The sequence below is a fragment of the Strigops habroptila genome, chromosome 5 (assembly GCF_004027225.2).
Source record: "Strigops habroptila isolate Jane chromosome 5, bStrHab1.2.pri, whole genome shotgun sequence".
Taxonomy (NCBI): domain Eukaryota; kingdom Metazoa; phylum Chordata; class Aves; order Psittaciformes; family Psittacidae; genus Strigops; species Strigops habroptila.
The window spans coordinates 19,936,429-19,954,888 of record NC_044281.2 but is presented as its reverse complement, the minus strand read 5'-3'; the positions used below and the strand labels follow the sequence as shown (position 1 = coordinate 19,954,888).

The 18,460-nt window shown below is 36.6% G+C and overlaps 2 protein-coding genes across 3 annotated transcripts in view; one reads left to right on the top strand and one right to left on the bottom strand.

Moving 5' to 3' along the window:
- Positions 1-1,689, bottom strand: part of METTL8 (methyltransferase like 8) — a 29,455-nt gene extending 27,766 nt beyond the window's left edge. For both annotated transcript variants that reach the window (XM_030487537.1, XM_030487539.1), the window contains exon 1: positions 410-1,689. The gene's annotated coding sequence lies outside the window, so the exon portion shown is untranslated. The remainder of the gene's footprint in view (positions 1-409) is intronic.
- DCAF17 (DDB1 and CUL4 associated factor 17) lies at positions 45-18,452 on the top strand. Its single transcript, XM_030487536.1, has 14 exons — positions 45-439; positions 1,687-1,790; positions 3,105-3,195; positions 4,155-4,294; positions 5,051-5,129; positions 5,307-5,396; positions 7,577-7,684; positions 8,239-8,344; positions 11,611-11,753; positions 13,122-13,231; positions 13,623-13,710; positions 15,284-15,367; positions 16,810-16,965; positions 17,735-18,452. The coding sequence occupies exons 1-14, from the start codon at positions 266-268 to the stop codon at positions 17,921-17,923; spliced, it is 1,662 nt and encodes a 553-aa protein (XP_030343396.1). The 5' UTR covers positions 45-265; the 3' UTR covers positions 17,924-18,452.
- Positions 18,453-18,460: the final 8 nt, after the last annotated feature.

Below are 18,460 nucleotides of genomic sequence, written 5' to 3'. Positions count from 1 at the left end.
GGGGCTGCCGCCGCCGCCGGCCGTTCGCTGTGACTCGGCACTGTGGTGGCGGGGGAGGAGGCGCTGTGCGCACCTGGCTCGCCCCGGGCCGGCGTGGCCCCGTCTGAAAGCCTCGGTTTGTCTCTCTGGGGAGTCGGAGAGCGAGGGCCCTTTTCCCGCTTCGCCTCACCTCTCGGCGGGCGGGCTGGGCCCTGCAAGGCTGCTCGCCCCGCCAAGAGCGAGCTACAAGTAGGGGCTTACGGAGAGCCTGCTCCGAGGCCCGGGAATGTGCCCGCAGGCAGCCGCCGCCGCCGGGAGGAGGAGCAGGGCCGCCCCCCGGGCGCCCGGGGCTCACCACGTCTGCCGCCTCCTCACGCGCAGGGCTTACGGCTTTTACGCTAGAGATGCTGGTGTCGCCCACAGAACAAACCTGGCCCTCCTCAGGCAGATGATATGTCAGGTAAAGGCGATGCGTGCCGGCTCTGGCTGCCAGCCGGGGCGGGCTGAGCGTCGGTCCGCAGCCCAGGTGTTAGAGCAGTCCCTGGTCCGCTGATTAACGCGTTTGGGGAGAAAAACGGTGCTGTTTTGCTGAAGGGAGTTATAAATGCTTACGTTTATTTCATGAGGCTCAGACCTAGAACTGTAGGAAGGACTATGCTGTGGAAAAACTGCAGAAGCACTTGTAAATCTAATAATCGCGTTAGAAATAGCCTTTTCCATCACTTATTTCATCCCCCAAGACGGCTTATTATTTTATACCCATATTGAATTCGTAGTGTTTGGGGGAACATCAATGTTAACTCTGAATGGAGGTTTCACAACAAAATAAGATAATCAGTAGAGGTCTTCAGGTAAACACTTCCCTAATGTGTCAGTGAAATCTATGTTACAGGGAAAAAAATTAAAGCAATTACATACTAAAGTGAACTCGATTTTTTTATCAAACGATTACGAACCACTCCCATGCAGTAGCTGATACAAATGCATGGAAAGTTAATGTGGAATGAATTGCAATTGTGTTGTGTTGAAAATACACGTCTTGGAAGTCAGCTGAAGCGTCCACTTACACAACTAGATCAATGGGCATGCAAGGGTTATTGAAATAAAAATCAGTATATCTGACTTGCATAAATAATTTTGTTTAAATTCTTTTTGTTTTCGTAAGACTGGGACTGTTACTAGTGTAGCACTTCTGATGTCTAATGCATACAAGAAACTTTATGTGAGCAGTTTATCCCATTAATGTTTCAGGCATTTTTTGCAAATAACTGTAAATACGTTTTTCTGTCTTTCACACAAAATACCAACAGCAGCATGGAGTCAGATGTTCAATAAATTCAATTCACTACATATAAAAGAGTTAGGTACATATTTACATTCTGAGTTTTGTCCTTGATTTTAAAAGTTGCCATTAAAGTTTAGTTGCCAGTTTTAATTTTAATGCAGGCAAGGTAATGAGAAAATATTCATTACCTATGCTGTCCATAATAGCTAATAAAAAAATACTTTGTTTCTTTAAAAAGACAAAATTGCCCTAAAAAGGTCTTCTAATTTGGTTTAAAAAAACAAATCAGATTTTCCTTTATGTATTCAACAGTAAAGGTTCAATTAAAGTAAGTTATGAAGCTGCAGGAGCCAAATAAAGTATTTTCTGAAAGCAAGGTATGTTACAAAATTCATCACTGTTATAACCACTCTCTGTTTCAGGAAAGTACTAAATTCAAGAACGTTTGGACAACTCATTCTGCATCTCCTATTGCATATGAAAGAGGAAGAATTTACTTAGACAATTACCAGTGCTGTATTAGCAGGTAGTAAATTTACAATTAAGTTACCCCGGGTTACAGTTTTAACACTGTGGTTCTGTTTTAGACATTTTGCTAACTTTACTCATCCAAATAGCCCCTGCGAATTGAGTGGAATTTATGAACAAAAAAAAACTAACCAAGAGCATAAATCCTTGTTAAATTATACTTGGATGCCATTGTGTCTTAATGTGACACCTTTAGTGAAAGAAAGTCTGATCTTACTGGTGCTGTATAACTTCAGCTTTCAGAGCACTTTAATAAGGGTGGACATTTATCACCATTTTAGAAGTTTGCACTAAAAAGCCAAATGAACAATAGTTCTTTGTGATCTGCCAACTAGAAGTATGCTAAAGAATGTATCACAAAATCGTCCTATGTAACAAGCTATGTCTATGAATTCTGCATTAAAGAAGTAAATTATTGTTCATGTAGAAATGTGGTGTGTGGAGTAGTTGCTGGTTTTTGTTTTTGCAGATCAGTTCTCTGATCTGATGTACTCTTCAGTTCCATGATCAGCTTCAGAGGCAAGCTTAGGAGGCAGCACAGGGCAGGGTAGAGGAGGAATTCCTGCGTACACCAGTCCTTGTCCATCCCTTTTGTCAGGGAAGTAGCAGGGAACTGGAGAACTGCAGTGCTGAGTAAGTTGTGTTCAGAACAGTTTTGAGACAGTGTCATATGATACATAAAAGACAAATTACTCTCTCAGTGTAAACCACTGAAAGTTAATTAATCTATCACAGCAGAGATCCAAATCTACTTAGCCATGTTTTATTCCTACATTGTTGGAATGCTTTCCAGTACTGGCTTACCCTGTCTAACATCTTTCAGGTTTACCTTTGTCTTAACCTGTCCCTGAGGGGAAAACTATGCACAGTATGAAGCTTTTATTCTAGTAGTAGCGTTTCTTAAAAAAATATCTGTACATGACACCTTTGTATTATGAAAGGCAGCACTGGAAGTGCTTGAGGGGAAGGTTCCAGGATGACTGTTAGTTTCTAGAATATGCTTTCTTTTTAATGTATATCACTAAAGTAAGAATGTTACTGTTAAGTTTGTTATTTAAAAGCAAACAAACAACACAACCTAGAAACCACAAAATATAGTAAAGGTTAGCTTTTAAATATTATGTTATACTAACTATTGTTTATTAGGCCTTATTTTGAGAGCAATTTCAGGTTATATTTACAAAGTAAAAGTAAGATGTGTAGACTTCTGACCTGCCTAAAGAGAAGACAGGATTTATAAAACTGTGAAATGACTTGTTTATAGAAAGTAGTTTATAAAGTAGACTAATGATTAGCAATCATTTTCCTCCAGCATTGCACAAGAGCCAAGAATACTATATCAAAAGCCAAAGTGTTCTAAATCAGAAAAAATAGAAGATGCTTTATTATTGGAATGCCCACTGGTAAGAATACTTTTTACTAGAGCATTGTTGTGCAAAAATACTCAAGTTAATATCTTTTAGTGAAACATACTTAGAACAGAGTGTTCTTTACCTGCAAACTACGCTCTCAATGTTTTTATGGAGTTAGGTCACTTAAGGTTTGCTAAGTGTGCTTATTTATTTTGACTGAATGTTTAGAGGTGTGCTTCTCTGAATTTCTCAATAGTGCATTCAAATGCTTTTTTGTGAGCTTTCATGGAAGGTTTTGAAAAGAGTGCCTTTATGCTTATGCAACTAACTCTACTTCTTTACAACATAATTCCTGTTTAAATTTTTTTTTACTTTTTAATTACCAAGGGCAGTTTGTATTCCAAGCTAAAGGGAGTTTTAATTTTTACCAGATCTGTTGACATAAAAAACCCAGCAGATATACTGAAGACCCACTGAAGCAGCTCTGCTCAAAAGCTGTTCTGCTGCTTCTAGCTAATAGGTTATATAATTTCCCTCCTCCTTGAGAAGGTTTTCTCTTATCCAGTGTTCACAGAGCTTATGAATATTAGTCCCATTCTTGAGGTGCCTAAAAAAAAAAAAAAGCACTATGAAGAATACCATTCTTAGCAGTTACTGTTGAGTTACCACTGAATGTCTTATGCTTTAGTGCTTGAACAATTGTCTCTTCAAGACTGGTAGCAGTTAGATCAATAAGCATTTACATGTTACTTTTGCAAGGCAAGGACATTTTAAAGGGTGAGTTCCAGAAAAGGTAACTGCCTTGCAAAAAGTATGACAACAGATTATGTGATAGTCAGATAACTGTTTGGCACAGACACAGAGCTTAGAGGTCCTGATGTGATTAGCAGGCAGCTTTCCACGTTTATTTTTTGAGGAATGTGTATTAATTTGTGTTTTCTTCTCACTGTGTCAAAATGTTATGTATCCTCCTGGTACAAACTTTTTTCTGGTAACCTTTTGTTATGTAGGGGGAAATGCTACCAAGTCCATCAGACTATAAATCTTCCCTGATAGTCTTGACAATACAGAATTGGCTTCTACGTCTCTCCGCCGACAGTGGAGAAGTACTGGAAAAAATATACCTGACTGGTTCCTGTTGCAAATTCAGGTATTAAACACTGACTAAGCTTTATATAATTGACAATCATTAGTACTATACTGGAGAAAGAGAATCATGCTTATTTTAGGACCATCCTATGGCTAACTTCAGGTTTGTTAGTCTAGCACATTACCTGGAGTACTGTTCCTGCATGCTGTTTTTTATAGAAGAATTTCAGCAGCTTAAGTATTCTGCTCTCAAATTTAGTATCAAGTTTCACAAAGCCACAAAATCTAGGCTATTCTTGGCTATTCTCTGACAATTTTACAGCCTTTAATATTGGAATAGCAGCACACCAGGAGAGGACCTTTAAGGGCTGTAAAAAGAACTTCATAAGAAACATACGTTTAAAGTTTAAGCCATCTTTAACTTGCAAGCATCCTTCTCCATAGGGTAGCCATTTTGCTCTTTAAAAGCAGAGCAGTTACTGCTTCTAGTAAACTGCATCACTTCTCAGTTCTCTTAAAAAATAATTTCCTTTAGAGTGAAGGATAAGAAAGCAGCGATTGATGAAGGGAGGGAAAAAAATTAAGATAGTGAATGTTCATAAGATCAGATTTTTTCTCACCATTCTGTATGAAATAAGCCATTCCTAGTTCCATGGGTTTTGAATTGTTGCAAACATCAAACATCTCAGGCACCCTGCCCAGTTTGCCTGGACACAGGGATCTGCTAGTTACAGTAGATTAGATTTTATGTGAAATAATGTACTTATTATTAAATGATTTTAAAATTATAAAGATAGGCCTTTATTGTCACAAACAGGTATCTGAGCTGGGATATTCCTCAAGAGGTAATGGTTGTAAAGTCAGCTCAGAATAAGCTCCCTGCAGCAGCACGGCAGGTAAGTTTGTTGAAAAACTCTGTCATTCTTAAATTTTTACAAAATCGATCAAAAAACATCTACAAGGACAGAGATGGAGACATTATGCTTTGTTTTATGGTAGAAGATGAAGGTGTCCCACCATTAATAAATACCTGAAGTATGATAATCATATTCAGTATTGTTGTTTTTTCCCAGGCAGGTATCCAGCAGTCTGTATTGTTCTATCTTGCTGTATTCCAAGTTTTGCCTCTTTCGTTCATCGGAATGCTAGAAATAAACAAAAAGGTAAGTTAATTCCTGTATTATGATATAATGTATAATGATATAATTGTGATCTGTACTGTAGCTGTTTGAGAGGCATAGTTTAGACAATTGCCCCAGAGTTTCAAAAGTCATAGTTAACAGCTTATAAAAGCATAGTGCCGTGAAACTTTAATTAGCAGTAATGTTGGTTTTGTGTCTGACAGGGGCATTGGGGGAAGATTCTTAATTTGAGTGACTAGAAGAGAAAATACAAATGCATTCTGCTATCGGGTTAGTCTTTTGATATGTAGAAAGACTTCACCCTTATAGCAATCATAAGAATTAGGGAATACTAAAGTCTACAGACTTCTTTTCACCTCTTTAAAGAAAGATAGATGTGCCTCTGACACACTCCTAGTAATAGTCTACGAATTCAGTATGCAGTTATAAATGTTTCAGACTTGTATTATCATTGATGCTGAATGGCAAAATGTAAATATGTGTCTTGCTTTATCAGCAAACAACCTTTCTGACGTTCGTTTGTGACCTGTAAGTAAGAGTGGATGTATTAGGAAATCTCAGGCCAGATGCCAAGTTTTACTGTTCTGTCAAGAAAGCTCTGGATACAACTTACAAATGGAACAGTATGAACATGCAAGCTGTCTTCAAAGCTCTGTGACCTAAGTCTCATTTGGGGTCCAGAGCTATTACTGGGTTTTAGGTGGTGCTGGGTTGGGTTGAGGCTGTAATTGAGACTAGGCTGGCAAGTGAAGGAGTGGGTTAAACATTTTTAATTTGGGCCCATGGAAGTTTAGGGACATTGTATTGTTCTGTTCAAAGTTAGTATTTAGGAATGGAAAAAATGTTACCAGTATCAAAGGTATTCTCAGTCTGGTTAGGAATGGCGTGCCAAATTCATCATGGTCATAGCAGGTGAAACTTCTTCAGTACTTCTTCAGTTGCTCCTGTACTGAATACTTGTCAGAGTAATTGTTACAGCTAGGAATAACATCAGGGTAGAATTTGGGATTTGAGAATACACCCAGCAGAGGAAGTAACCAGTGAATACAATGCCAAGCCTGATACAGGTCAGTGGAATGTTAACAGTCCTTACTGTTAGAGTTAGGATGAGGGTTACTGTTCAAGACTGCAGAATGCACCTAATGCATCAGCTTTATTGAGATGGTAAACCACAATAAATTCTGACTTCAGACTAGGTAAGGTCTCAAGTTTAGGGTTGCAAGATTATTAGAGTTCGTTTCTGGAAGACACTGGGACCTAAGCTAAGAGGTGTATTGGGGAGCCATAAGACAAAATGAAAAGTAAGGTCTCAGGAGTGAATGTATCTTTTGGGACCAAACTGATCACAAGATCATTGATAGTGTTAGGATTTAGAAGTGTTACAGCTTTTGGGTGGGATGTTTTTGGTTTTTGTTTGGTTTGGGGTTTTTTTAGTTGTTTTTAAGCTTGTTTTAACCCTGTTTTAATAGCATTTTGACATAGTGATTCAGAGTAAAGAAACAAAAACTCTACATTTCCAAGCATCTCTATTAAAAAACAAAAACAAAAAACAAGCTTCACATGTTGTTATTCAGTAAATATTCAGAATTAGTTTGCTGGATTTTTCTAAGCGGAGATGTGTTAAGCAGTGGCACAAATGAATACTGCATGATTATTAAAAGGAGTATGTCAGCTTCTCATATATGTGTCTAATTTGGATTCAGAGAGGATCCTGTGCTCTGTGACAGCTGGATACTGTAGTTTTAATACAGCTGTACACAGTCATAGAGCCATGATTAGACTAGTATTTTACACAGGTGATGAAGAAAGAAGGAAAGATTCGAAATCAGTACTTTTAGATTGAGTTGTTTGCTCTGCTAACATTCCTGTGGGATGCTGGGTAATATAATCTATTCATGTATGGTAATAACTGGGTAACATGATATGAAGATATACTAGAATTGATTAGAGAATGAATCTGCTTGCAGAATATGGCTAGTCTTACTCCAGGTGTTACTACAGTGCAAACTATTACAGAAACTCAGCAGAGCACCCGAGTTACAGAAAACTTCATGAGCTAAAACACTGCTCATAGGGCTTGGTCAGAATAAACAATAAATTAATTGCAAAATTTTGTATTGTATGAAGTATTTTGCATTGTCTCCCAGTTATTTCTTCCCTAATAGAATATTTTTCTCTTCCCTTTTTTTTTTTCCCCCCAGATATTTGGAAATAGTGTGAGTGATGTTGCTGTTTCTAATGGAATCCTGATTGTAATGCATAGCATGGGTCTGGTCAGGCTCTATAACTTCCAGGCCATCCTGGAACAGGTAATGAAATATGAAATTTTTCATACAGTCATGTTATTTTTGGTCAACAAATAAATATTCATATAACACCACACAGGTACATGTACCTGTGGGACTTCCCCATGGGGAATGTGTCAAAAGGATAGAGTTCTTGGCTGAATCTATTTACAGTCAGAAGATTCGAAAGGGTACACTATCAGAAAATTCTACCCACACCAGTTACAAGTGGCAAAACATAAGAGATACAGGGTCAGACAGGCACTTCAGCACAGACAGAGAGGAGCTATGTAAATGCTAGACCAGGGTGTGCTGCTCTTTACACACCTAGTCTGTAGTTATAGGTGAGTGTTAAGGCTAGAAACTGATGGGCATGGAAGGTTGGTTGAGCTGAAACAGAACTGCAGTGACACTTTTGAGTTTATTTTCTTCCAACCAAAAATCAAATATTAATTCAAAAAAAAGACTTAAAGCAGTATCTAACAAGATCAAGAATGCAGTAGTAATAGAGCAGTAAAACTAAGTGGCAAGTAAATATACCTCAATAAAGCTAAAATGTTCTGATTTTCTTTTTTTAGTTCATGGAACAGCCATTTGATCTGGGACGTGAATTCAACTGGAATGGTCAAGTGGGAGTTGTAGGAAAGTATCCATTCGGTCTTCCATGTAACATTAAAATAACAGGTATTTATTATCTTTGTATTATCTTGGCTGGTGGCTTTTATGGATTAATTATGACTTATTTCACACCTAGAAAAAACATTACAATTACTGTACTCATATTGTGACTGTATGTGTAGCTATATTTCTGGGTTTATGTGTTATTAAAAATGTTCTTTGCTTGACTTCTAATTACAAGACTTAATTACATGGGACTTAACTAGAAAATTAGTACAGCAGCTAAGCTATTGAAAAACTTAATAAGCAATGCTCAAAGTGGAAACCTCTCCCAAGAACAGTTGTGTCTCAGAACTAAGGAAAAGAGGGAGTGCTAGGATGGGTGTTAGTAACACTCAGAAACAGTATACGGTATGTAAGCAAAGCATGTGAGAATGTTTAATCTAACTAGCAGAGGGAATTCAAGGAGACTGAATACAATTTGTCTTTGTTGCATTTTGATAATTCTCAGTTGTCAGAAATGTGCCATTTTCAATAAAATTAATTCCTGAGGAGAGAAAAAATTACCTATTGAAAACAATTCTTATGCCTCAAATCATTAACTTACAAATGTTCTGATTTATGTAATAACTTTAATTTCTCTGAAACCATACAATCATTTCTGTTGGTGCATTTGAGGGTAAAATTTGGTGCTTAGAATCTTAATGACCAAAGACTGCGACTTTCTTTGAAACTTTTTTTTTTAGCTTTAAAAGTCCATTCTCACAAGCTCACACTTGAGGCACTTCCAAAAAGAAAAAAAAAGGTTTCACCAATATCAAATAATGCATGCTTTTGTTTCTTGAACTTTGAATGTTTCTGTATTAAATGGTTTTACAGGGGACTGTCCACTTAAAACATTCTTTTGATCTTTGTATTTGCAAACAGCATTAGATAATAACAGTTAAACCAGGCCAGATGAACATTAACCTGAGGAAATACACAAAGATAAAATACAGATTTATGTAGAGAAGGCTTTTAGTTATAATGCAATGTTTTATCAAAACAAAGTAATAGGCTGCTATAATTGATGTGTCAGGTTCTGGAAAGGGAAACTTCTCCTCATTTTCCTCTCTGTCTCAGTCTGCAAAACCACAATTTAATATTAGGGGCCCTGTGGAAAACATGCTGTGGGAGCTTTAATAGGAAGCCCAGACCAGATTTGTCCTCACGTCTTACAGATCATTGTATTTTTAGTTTTGAGATCTAAAACCAATGTACTGGAGAAAACATTTTTGATCTTGAATCATATTCAAGAATTTGTGGTTAGGAAGTTTTGAATTCATGACAGACATTTGCCATGGCTGCTCTTTGCAGATAGTTACATTCCAGTGGTTTTTGAGCTGTTTTCTTTTAAGAATGAGATGGCTGACTGACTGTTCAGTGTAATGTAACGTTTCAGTGAGTGAGTTTTAACAGTTTCAGGGTTTGAGCTTTGATTTGAGGATGTAGTGATTTCATAAAAACAGAAAGGAAGATGCTTTGCTGAGATCTCTTTTATTTTTTTTACATTTAGAACAAATACTTGTTAGCGCTGCCAGGAACAGCTTTATGGCTTTATGTTTAGGTGAGGCTGGAGAGTTTTTAAGGAAGTGGACAAAGAAGCTCAACTGGAGATTGGAAACTGGCAGTGCTAGAGAAAGGACTTACAAGCAATTAGAACAGGGGGTGTTGAGCAACAGTAAGTAACACATAGCGGGAAAGAGGGAATTGAAGCAGCAAAGTCATGCTATCACTATGGTTTATGTAGCTATGATTCTGCAAATCTTTGCCAAATGAACTTCAAAAGAAAAGCATATTTTATCAGCAGCCTGTACTGCTTAGGACTGATTTATTACTGAAATGCATTTAATAAATCTATCATTTAGTCTATCTACTGGAATTTTTGAGGGGCTTTGCTCTATATGCTTTATTTAAAAATAAAAAGTCAATAGGATAAAATGTTAACAAATTTTCTGAGTCATTTGTCATTTTCTGACAGATTTTAATATCAGTAGGTCCTCTGCTTATGCTTCCATCTTCAACATTCTGTACATTTTCAGCAGATGCCTCAGTTTTTTATAACCTATACTTTGTATATCTTGCACAGAATCTCCCATTTCCTGTGTGTTAGTCCCAAAGATGACTAGAAGATAGCCACTTTCCAGCTTAGGAAGGACTTAATTTCCATGGGCAGTGAACTAATTTCTTTTGATCTAAATGACTAAGTTGTTGTTAGTATGAATGAAGGAAAAAGAGAGAAGCACTCTGTAAACATAATTTCTGATGTCATGTGACATTGTCTAGCACCACTGGCTAAGATCTGGATAATTATCTAGACTAAGCAGGACAAGAACAAGTCAAATTTTGGGTGAGACCTTTGGGACACAAAAGTCCAGATAAGAACCTTGTTTTCCTCACAGCAATTCAGCTCCGGTTTTTATATTCTGCCTATTTAAATGCCTGTTGTAACTGCAGGTTTTCTCCACATTTTACCAATTTATTTTTTTCCCTAGCACTTCTCTGTAGTGTTAGAACGAGATGATCTTCAGTCTAAAACTGATTTAGTCCTAGCAGCTGTAGAAATTGTAGAAGTTGTAAGGCTCCATGTGGTCCACTTCATTCAGAGATGCTTCTCTCATTTATTACACAGAAGACTTGTAAGAATGGCATATTATGTCTGTATAATTTATCCCAACTGATGTGAAGGGAAAATTAGATACCTTTTGCCATTAATTACAAAAATTCCTAGATTTTTATTGATTTTTATAAACTCAGCTACAGATTGCACTCATTGTGGTCCACAGTATTGTGTTGTATTATGCAAAAAGAAAAGGAATATTCAGATTCAGTTATCTTTCAGCATTTAATTCTGTTATTTCAGATTGCTGCTGTTAGTCTGTTTCCAGGTATTTATCACTTATTTTTTCCCAAGAGAATAGTGACCCTTTTGTCATGCTGTTTGACTGTTCATATATACATCCTCTCTCATTCAGATGAGCTGGATTAATTTGAATTGTTTACTATCTTTTCTTACCCAGCTCATTTGGAATGAAGTCAAAAGTAGCAGAAGAGCAGTTCAGCATGAAGGTCTGAGAAGGCAGTAATCTTCCATAGGGAACTGCAGATGTATGCCTGGGTGCTAGGAGAGGTAGCATAGCTGGTTCTAGAAAAAAGGCCACAGCCAATGTATTTCCAAGAGTCTTCAAAAATTCTCAAGAATTAATTGCTTTATTGGAATTTAGAATTGTAAGGATCAATGGAATTATGATTGTTCTGCTACTAATGGTGTTAACGTTACCAAATATTTGCAGATATCCCACCTTTGCTGTTTGAAGCATCTTCTCTGGAGAATGCATTTCAAATTGGAGGTTACCCTTGGCATTATATCATCACACCTAACAAGAAAAAACATAAAGGAGTCTTCCATATTTGTTCTCTGAAAGATAATACTTTGGTAATATATTCAGATAGCACCTTCTCTGAAATGTATGTGTATCACATTTGTCTTAATCTCTTCTGAGTAGTGCTCGAGATAACAATACCGTTGTTTTCCAGTATGGTGCTCTCATAGGGATCACCCCACAGTGTTACATCTACTATCCAGTGGAGTTGTGTGTAAAATGTTTTCTTCTGAATTAGTACTGCTTCTGATATTTCATTCATTCCAATATAATCTTAGCACTGTCAGTGCTACACAGCACTGTTCTCTGCTTAGAAGTTAAGGCTAAAGCAAAATCTCATTACCTGATTCCTTGCATGGTAACATCTTAATGCACTTCTGACTAGTCAGCTTACTAAATGGCATGACTAAAGAAACATTTTAAGTTCTAAGAAATTGCAGAATAGGTTTCTGTAATGTTTGTAGTTTATCCCTGATTTGTACCTTCTCTCTCTCCCTAGAAAGATTTTATTACTCAGTTTAATCCAGCATTCCTAATTATTTGTGTTTATGTACTATTCACGTATATTCTTTTGTGTGAGCTCTCCATCTCGGTTTTTATTTGGGATCTGGATTTGACCTGAAGATACTTCTGTAACACAAGCAGCTTCTAGGCCTGTTAGTTCAAGGTTCTTCACTAAAAAAAATCTCATCTGTAAACATCCTCATCTCTTTTACTAGCCTGACCAAATCAGTGATCCCACTCCTATCTCTTATTTTCAAACCAGATCTTTCATAATGATAGCTGAAGATCAGTTTTGATTCAAAGGGACTTGTACAATCCTTTCTTGCCTAGCTTTTTTCCGTGTGGGTTCACACATTTGAAAATTTGAATGATCAGGGTCAGCTAAATTTAACAACAAAAATCCACTGCCAAAATCCCAAGATTTTGACCAGCTTGCAGCTGAAATCACAAATTGTCCCAGGCTTACATGTTCCACAAATAACTTGCACAAAAAAGCCTGAGCCTGAGGTTTGAAGCTCTAAGTCAAACCTTGTGCTAATGCTTTTTCCATGTTTGAGACACATCTCATGTCTTTGACACACATATTGCTGGAAGCGTTGAAGTGTTTGCAGAGTGTACACTAAATCTTTATTATGTTTAGTTTCAGGAGAGGTAGGACATGTATAGCGGTGGTACAAGGTCATTGCTTATTGCAAATGAAAAAAGTTGAAACTGTTCCATGGAATATCTTGAGACTTGGAACTGAGTCTATTATTATTATTATTGTTGTTATGTCACTGGCATCCTTTCTGGTCATAATTAGGAGCATTACTTAAAAACCTACAGAGATATGTGGGTAGGAGCTCAGTATTTCCTCTTTAATTAGATCTGTGAGACTTTCAAAATACTAATATTCAAGCTTTCCCTTCCTTCTTCAGGCAAAAAATGGCATCCAGGATATGAAATGCTGTTCACTGGAACCTGATTGGATATATTTCCATCCAGATATGTCAGGTAGAATAATCCACGTGGGACCAAATTTGGTAAAGTATGAGCCCTTTTTTCTCAGATCTTATTTTACTAGAGGAAAATTTGTGTAACTGCATAAATTCACTAGTGTGAAAATTTGCAGGCCAAAAGACTCATCAAGCCCTAGAAACTATAAGATTTATTAAGCTGTCAGAATCAGAAGTTCTGGTAGAAATGTGCAGATTTCTGCATGATGAATGTGGTCAATGGCAGGCAACACTAGATTTTGATATGAAAAATTATCAAGGATCACTGTTAAAATTTCACTGACAAACATAAATTACAAAAATAATTTATTTCCATTTCAGTTATTTCTGATGTTTTAATATACCTGATTTTTTAAAATTCTAGAAGTGTTGTAGGTGGCTTAGAATACATGACTTATTTTGTAATTTCTGGGTTTTTTGTAGAGTCTTGAAGCTTAAGGAAGTTAAAAATAATACAGATCAGATGGAGATTGCAGAAGATTTTACAATTGTGGCCAACAGAGAAAACTGTGTGAGTCTAGTGTCCTAGATCACAATGTACAATTTTGAGCAATATACAGGGGTTTTGTGTATGCGAGTGATCACTGTGGTTTATGTTTAACTCAAAGTTTATTGAAGGACTTTAAGCTGCATGAAAAAAATTCTGAAAACAGTAACACTTTCAGGATAGCTTTCTGAAACCTCCAGTCTTTTCTTTAGTTTTCAATATTCTTCATTGTGTGCAGTATAACCATGTATCATTGATATAAAACATACTTGAAAGACAGTGACAGCTTTCCATTAAAAGAAGATGCCACCAAGTGATGGTTGTGTGCATCTCTGGTGCTTGGGTAAGTTGATCATGCAAATGCTATAAATGTTTCAAGTCTCATAATTTAGGGGTAAGTCTTCATAAGACAACAAAGACAATACATTGTTTCCAAAAGTCTGTTTCTTTTCCTGGCCATACACATCTGTCACTCCCTTGTGATGGATTTGGCATTCATCTAACCCTCAGTGAGCTGAATCAGTGCACTAAAATAATAGAATAATAACCTAGCAGAAAAGGTGAGTACTTTCCTGCTTGCTTGTTGTGTTGAACTGGAGCTGGAACAGAACAGAATTGAATCATCAGTGGATCAGAAGAGTGCAGAAAGGTAGAACCAAGTGGCAAGGGGATGATTTAAACCTCCTGGTAGAAATGAGCTGTTAAATCACCCCAGTTGTTTCCTGAAATCTTTTGTGATAGAAAATCACAAAGACAATCTAAATGTCAAAAAGGTTAAAGAGCATACTTGTGAAGAAAGTTTTTGGCAGTGCATGGAACTGTCATTTTGCTTCAGCATACAATGTCTTGTCTTACATAAATGCAAGTTTTGATAGTTTGAGTACTTTAAAGTCCCTGGAAATTAGCGGTACTAATTTTGAAGCTTCTGCAGAAAAAAGTTTGTGTATTAACAATCCGCACTGCACTAACTCAGGAATAAAACTTCCATTGAATTCAGAAACTATAAGCTTTGTCATCTAATGATGTTCATACATATGGGTTTTTAGAGTTTCTTTAGATAACTTCTGTTGCAATAAGAGCAAAGAAATACAACTTCTAATCCTGTCTGTGCTGTGCCTTTTCTTTTTGACTTCCATTAAGACTTTGATACCCCAGTTTTGAATGCTTCTGCTGTTAATGAAGCCCAGTGGAAGCAGCTGTGATGGTTTTAGATGCTACTTTCCCCATCTTCTGGAAGTGAGAGTTTAAGAAACAAATCAGCGATGACTTGGCTATCAATTGCCACTCCAGCATCTTGGCTCCATCTTCTGTTCTAAAAATGATGGTAGCTGAGAACCTTTGCCACCTTTACAGGACTGAGAACCTTTGAATATGAGTAAATATAAACAATACCTCAATTAAAGCCTCAGAGTTCATGAACTTTCATGAAGAAGAGATAGCAGCATTAGGGCCATGCATATCTAATGTGTAAAACAAGATCCGAGAGATTAAAACAAGGTCAGGAAGAAAAAGATATGAAGTAGATACATTGTCAAATAGATAGAGAAAAACTAAACTGATTCAAAGTCTAGAGCCACTTTTTTCTTTTTCTCCAAAGGTAAATAACACTGTTACTGTAACAGCTTCTGGTCGAGTCGTGAAAAAGCGTTTTAACTTGCTGGATGATGACCCGGAACAAGAGGTAACTGATGTAGTGAGTCAGAGCAGTTCATAGATTAAGACGTTTAGCTAGCCAGAAGTCATTCTTATTTCAGGTGCAGTGGCTGTAACCATTAGATGTGTTAATCTTTGAGTTCTTTATTCCTCTTCTGTGACTGTCTTTGTCTTCTTAACTTCTAATAACTTATTTTCCCTTCTCTGTCTGTCATCTTTTTTCCATGGTTGACATTTGTGCTTTGGCATCAGTTTTTAAGAACTGATCTTATGCCCCATGATACTGTCATAACTCCATGCAACTTCTGTGGCACAGAAACGATATGTTAATGTGATGAACTGTTACTTATTCAAACATCTCCTTTAAACATTCCTTTTAAAGCACTTAATGAAATGAAAGAAAAATATTTCTGTTTCTTCTCTGCTTTAGTTTCCTCTAGTCTTTGATATAATATTTCTAAATTATGTTTTTCTCTCCCAATTACTTTGATTGGATTTCAGGATAAGGTATTTAACACTTTTCCTTTAAGTAACTGCTTCTTGAATGAGAATACCATATGCATTGGTGCTGAGTCTTCAGGAGGTTGTGAAGAATATTTTGTAGCTCTCTGTCTAAAGCTGGAGCTGTAATTGACATAAGCACAACAGTTAAAATTCATCAGTTTCTGGCAGTCACTTCTGTTTTCTCAGGAAATAGATTTTACTATGGTAAAAATACAGGACAGTCCAATATAACCCTTAAAACTCTTAAGGTTTGCAGTTCATGTCTATCCACTTTTTTTTTTTAACATAATAAAAATTAGAGTCTGCACCCTATTTTTTCCCTGCTGCTACACTTTATTTGTGATTCCAATAGATATTTTTCCATTATAGAAGAAAAAGATTGGCTTGAATTTAAAGAGTATATTACAAGTTTATGACAGTGAGATAGAGGCAATTAAGGCAGTTCACAATCTTCACCTTTTGGTCTCAGTTCTTCACTGCCATGTACTCTGTGGAGGGAGAGAGTTCCAAAGAATAAACACGTATTCATGGGAATGGAATTACCCTAAGATCCCTATCCCCTCAAAACCAGTCATGGTTTTGAGCTATACTGTCTCTAACATGTCTGCTTCAAGAGAGGGCATGGAGTTTAAATGTTTCTTCTGCCACTTTCAAAGTACTTTTTTTTCTATTTTCTGGATGATATATATAAAATACATCTGCTTGCACACTAGGATTTTTTATATTGGATCACTTTCTCCTCTCCTGTCTTAAGGAATTTTGGTGAAATACGTTGGACAACTCATGTTTGGAAAGATGCCTGTTGGATATCAGGCTGGCAAAGTTTTCTTTATCAGACCAGAAGACTTAAGGAACAATTTTTCCAATTCTGCTTTCACCTGAAAGAAAAAGAGCTATGCAATTTAGGTTGAGGGGAGTGTGAATTTATGTTTGATTTGTAAACTTGAGGTTTTTGTTTTTTCTAAGACATTCAAAATTGTGGACTATGAAGATGAATTGGATTTGTTATCCATTGTGGCAGTTACTCAGATAGGAGCTGATGGGAGAGCACACCTCGACTTTCATTGTAATGAACGTGGGATTCTACTTAAGAGTATTCCATTACTGGAGTCCTGGGATGTGGTGAGGAGAATTCCTGTCTTTTGTTTATGATAACACTTCTCTATACTCATTTACCTACCATTTTTGTTCAGAATTGAAGCAGATCTATAAATAGTGCTATGGATGAGGTTCATACAAAATAATGATAACTCAAAAATCATAAGTATCCCATCAGCCAGTAGTTCATTTACCTGAAAATCTCCATGATTTGAAATTATTTTTTGGTAGTGGTGGCTGATTCATTTGGGTTTTGGTTGGGAGAGGGGTTGTCCTTATGTTATTTGCGAAGTATTTGTCAACTTGAGTATTCACCCTCTGGCTAGTTACATCAGCGTAAATAGTCTCGCTAGCTTTACTTAAGCTACTCATGCATGGAATTAAGTGTGTACCTCACTGTCTGTGTATTTGGAGAGATAGAATGAGCTGTTCATACAGTCCAAGTTTAGGCAGACATCAGCAGAGATGGTCTGAAGCATTCAGCACCTTTGGCACATCTTTTATCGTTGACTGCATAGGCAATTTAGGATTTTAAATCAGATGCTTTGATTGCACTTGGATTCCTAAAATAGGCATGTAGGAAACTTCTCAAAGTCTTAAAATTCTTTCCTTTATCTGGAAGAGCAGTCTGTTTGTATCCATACAAAATTCGTGTGTGATCGTGGAGGTCAGCACTGTTACGTATGTTTTTGTTCCCCAAGGAGAATGGAATAATGGTTTGAGTATTAGCAAATTCTGGAAACAGAGCCTGCAGTCTCTTCTTTTTTTTTTTTTTTTTTTTTACTCATTTCAGACTTACAGTCATGAAGTTTACTTTGACAAAGACCTTGTACTGCATATAGAACAGAAGCCCAACAGGAGGTTCAGTTGTTATGTTTACCAAATGGTCTGCGATACTGCAGAAGATGATGAATGTTCAAGCCATGAAAAAACAGAAAAGGTGTGTTGTAAAAAAGAAGGAAGAATTTTTGAATATATTTAAGCCATAAACAACTACAGAGACTTCAATTTGGATGTTATTTAAGGACTTCACACATATGAACTAGTCAACTACTGGTTTTAAGACAGGATTTAATCTTAACCTTTTGTACTACTACATAAGGTTTTGTTTCTTTTTTCACCTGTAACATTGATTGCATTATCCATAGTCCATTGTGGCTTTTCAGTTCATCATTAATGCTAGATGCAGAATTTATTTCTTCTCTTCAACAATTGGACTGAAATATAGGGTATCAACGAGAAAGATGTGGACTTACAGATCATCTACCATCTCCTGCAGTCTGTCTTATGAAGTTTCACCTATACAACTTTTCATACAGACTATTAATTAAACAAAGTCTGTAAAACTGTACAGGATAAATTTTATATGTAGTATGAAAATGGCAGTGTTACCATTAATCAACTTAGACAAATTTCTTCTGTTGGTTTTGTGTGAGAAATAAAGTAATTTAAGTTTTCTGGTTATGTTTGGTTTTGTCCAAAGAGAAGTATTAATAAATTATGTATTGTTACTGCCTTT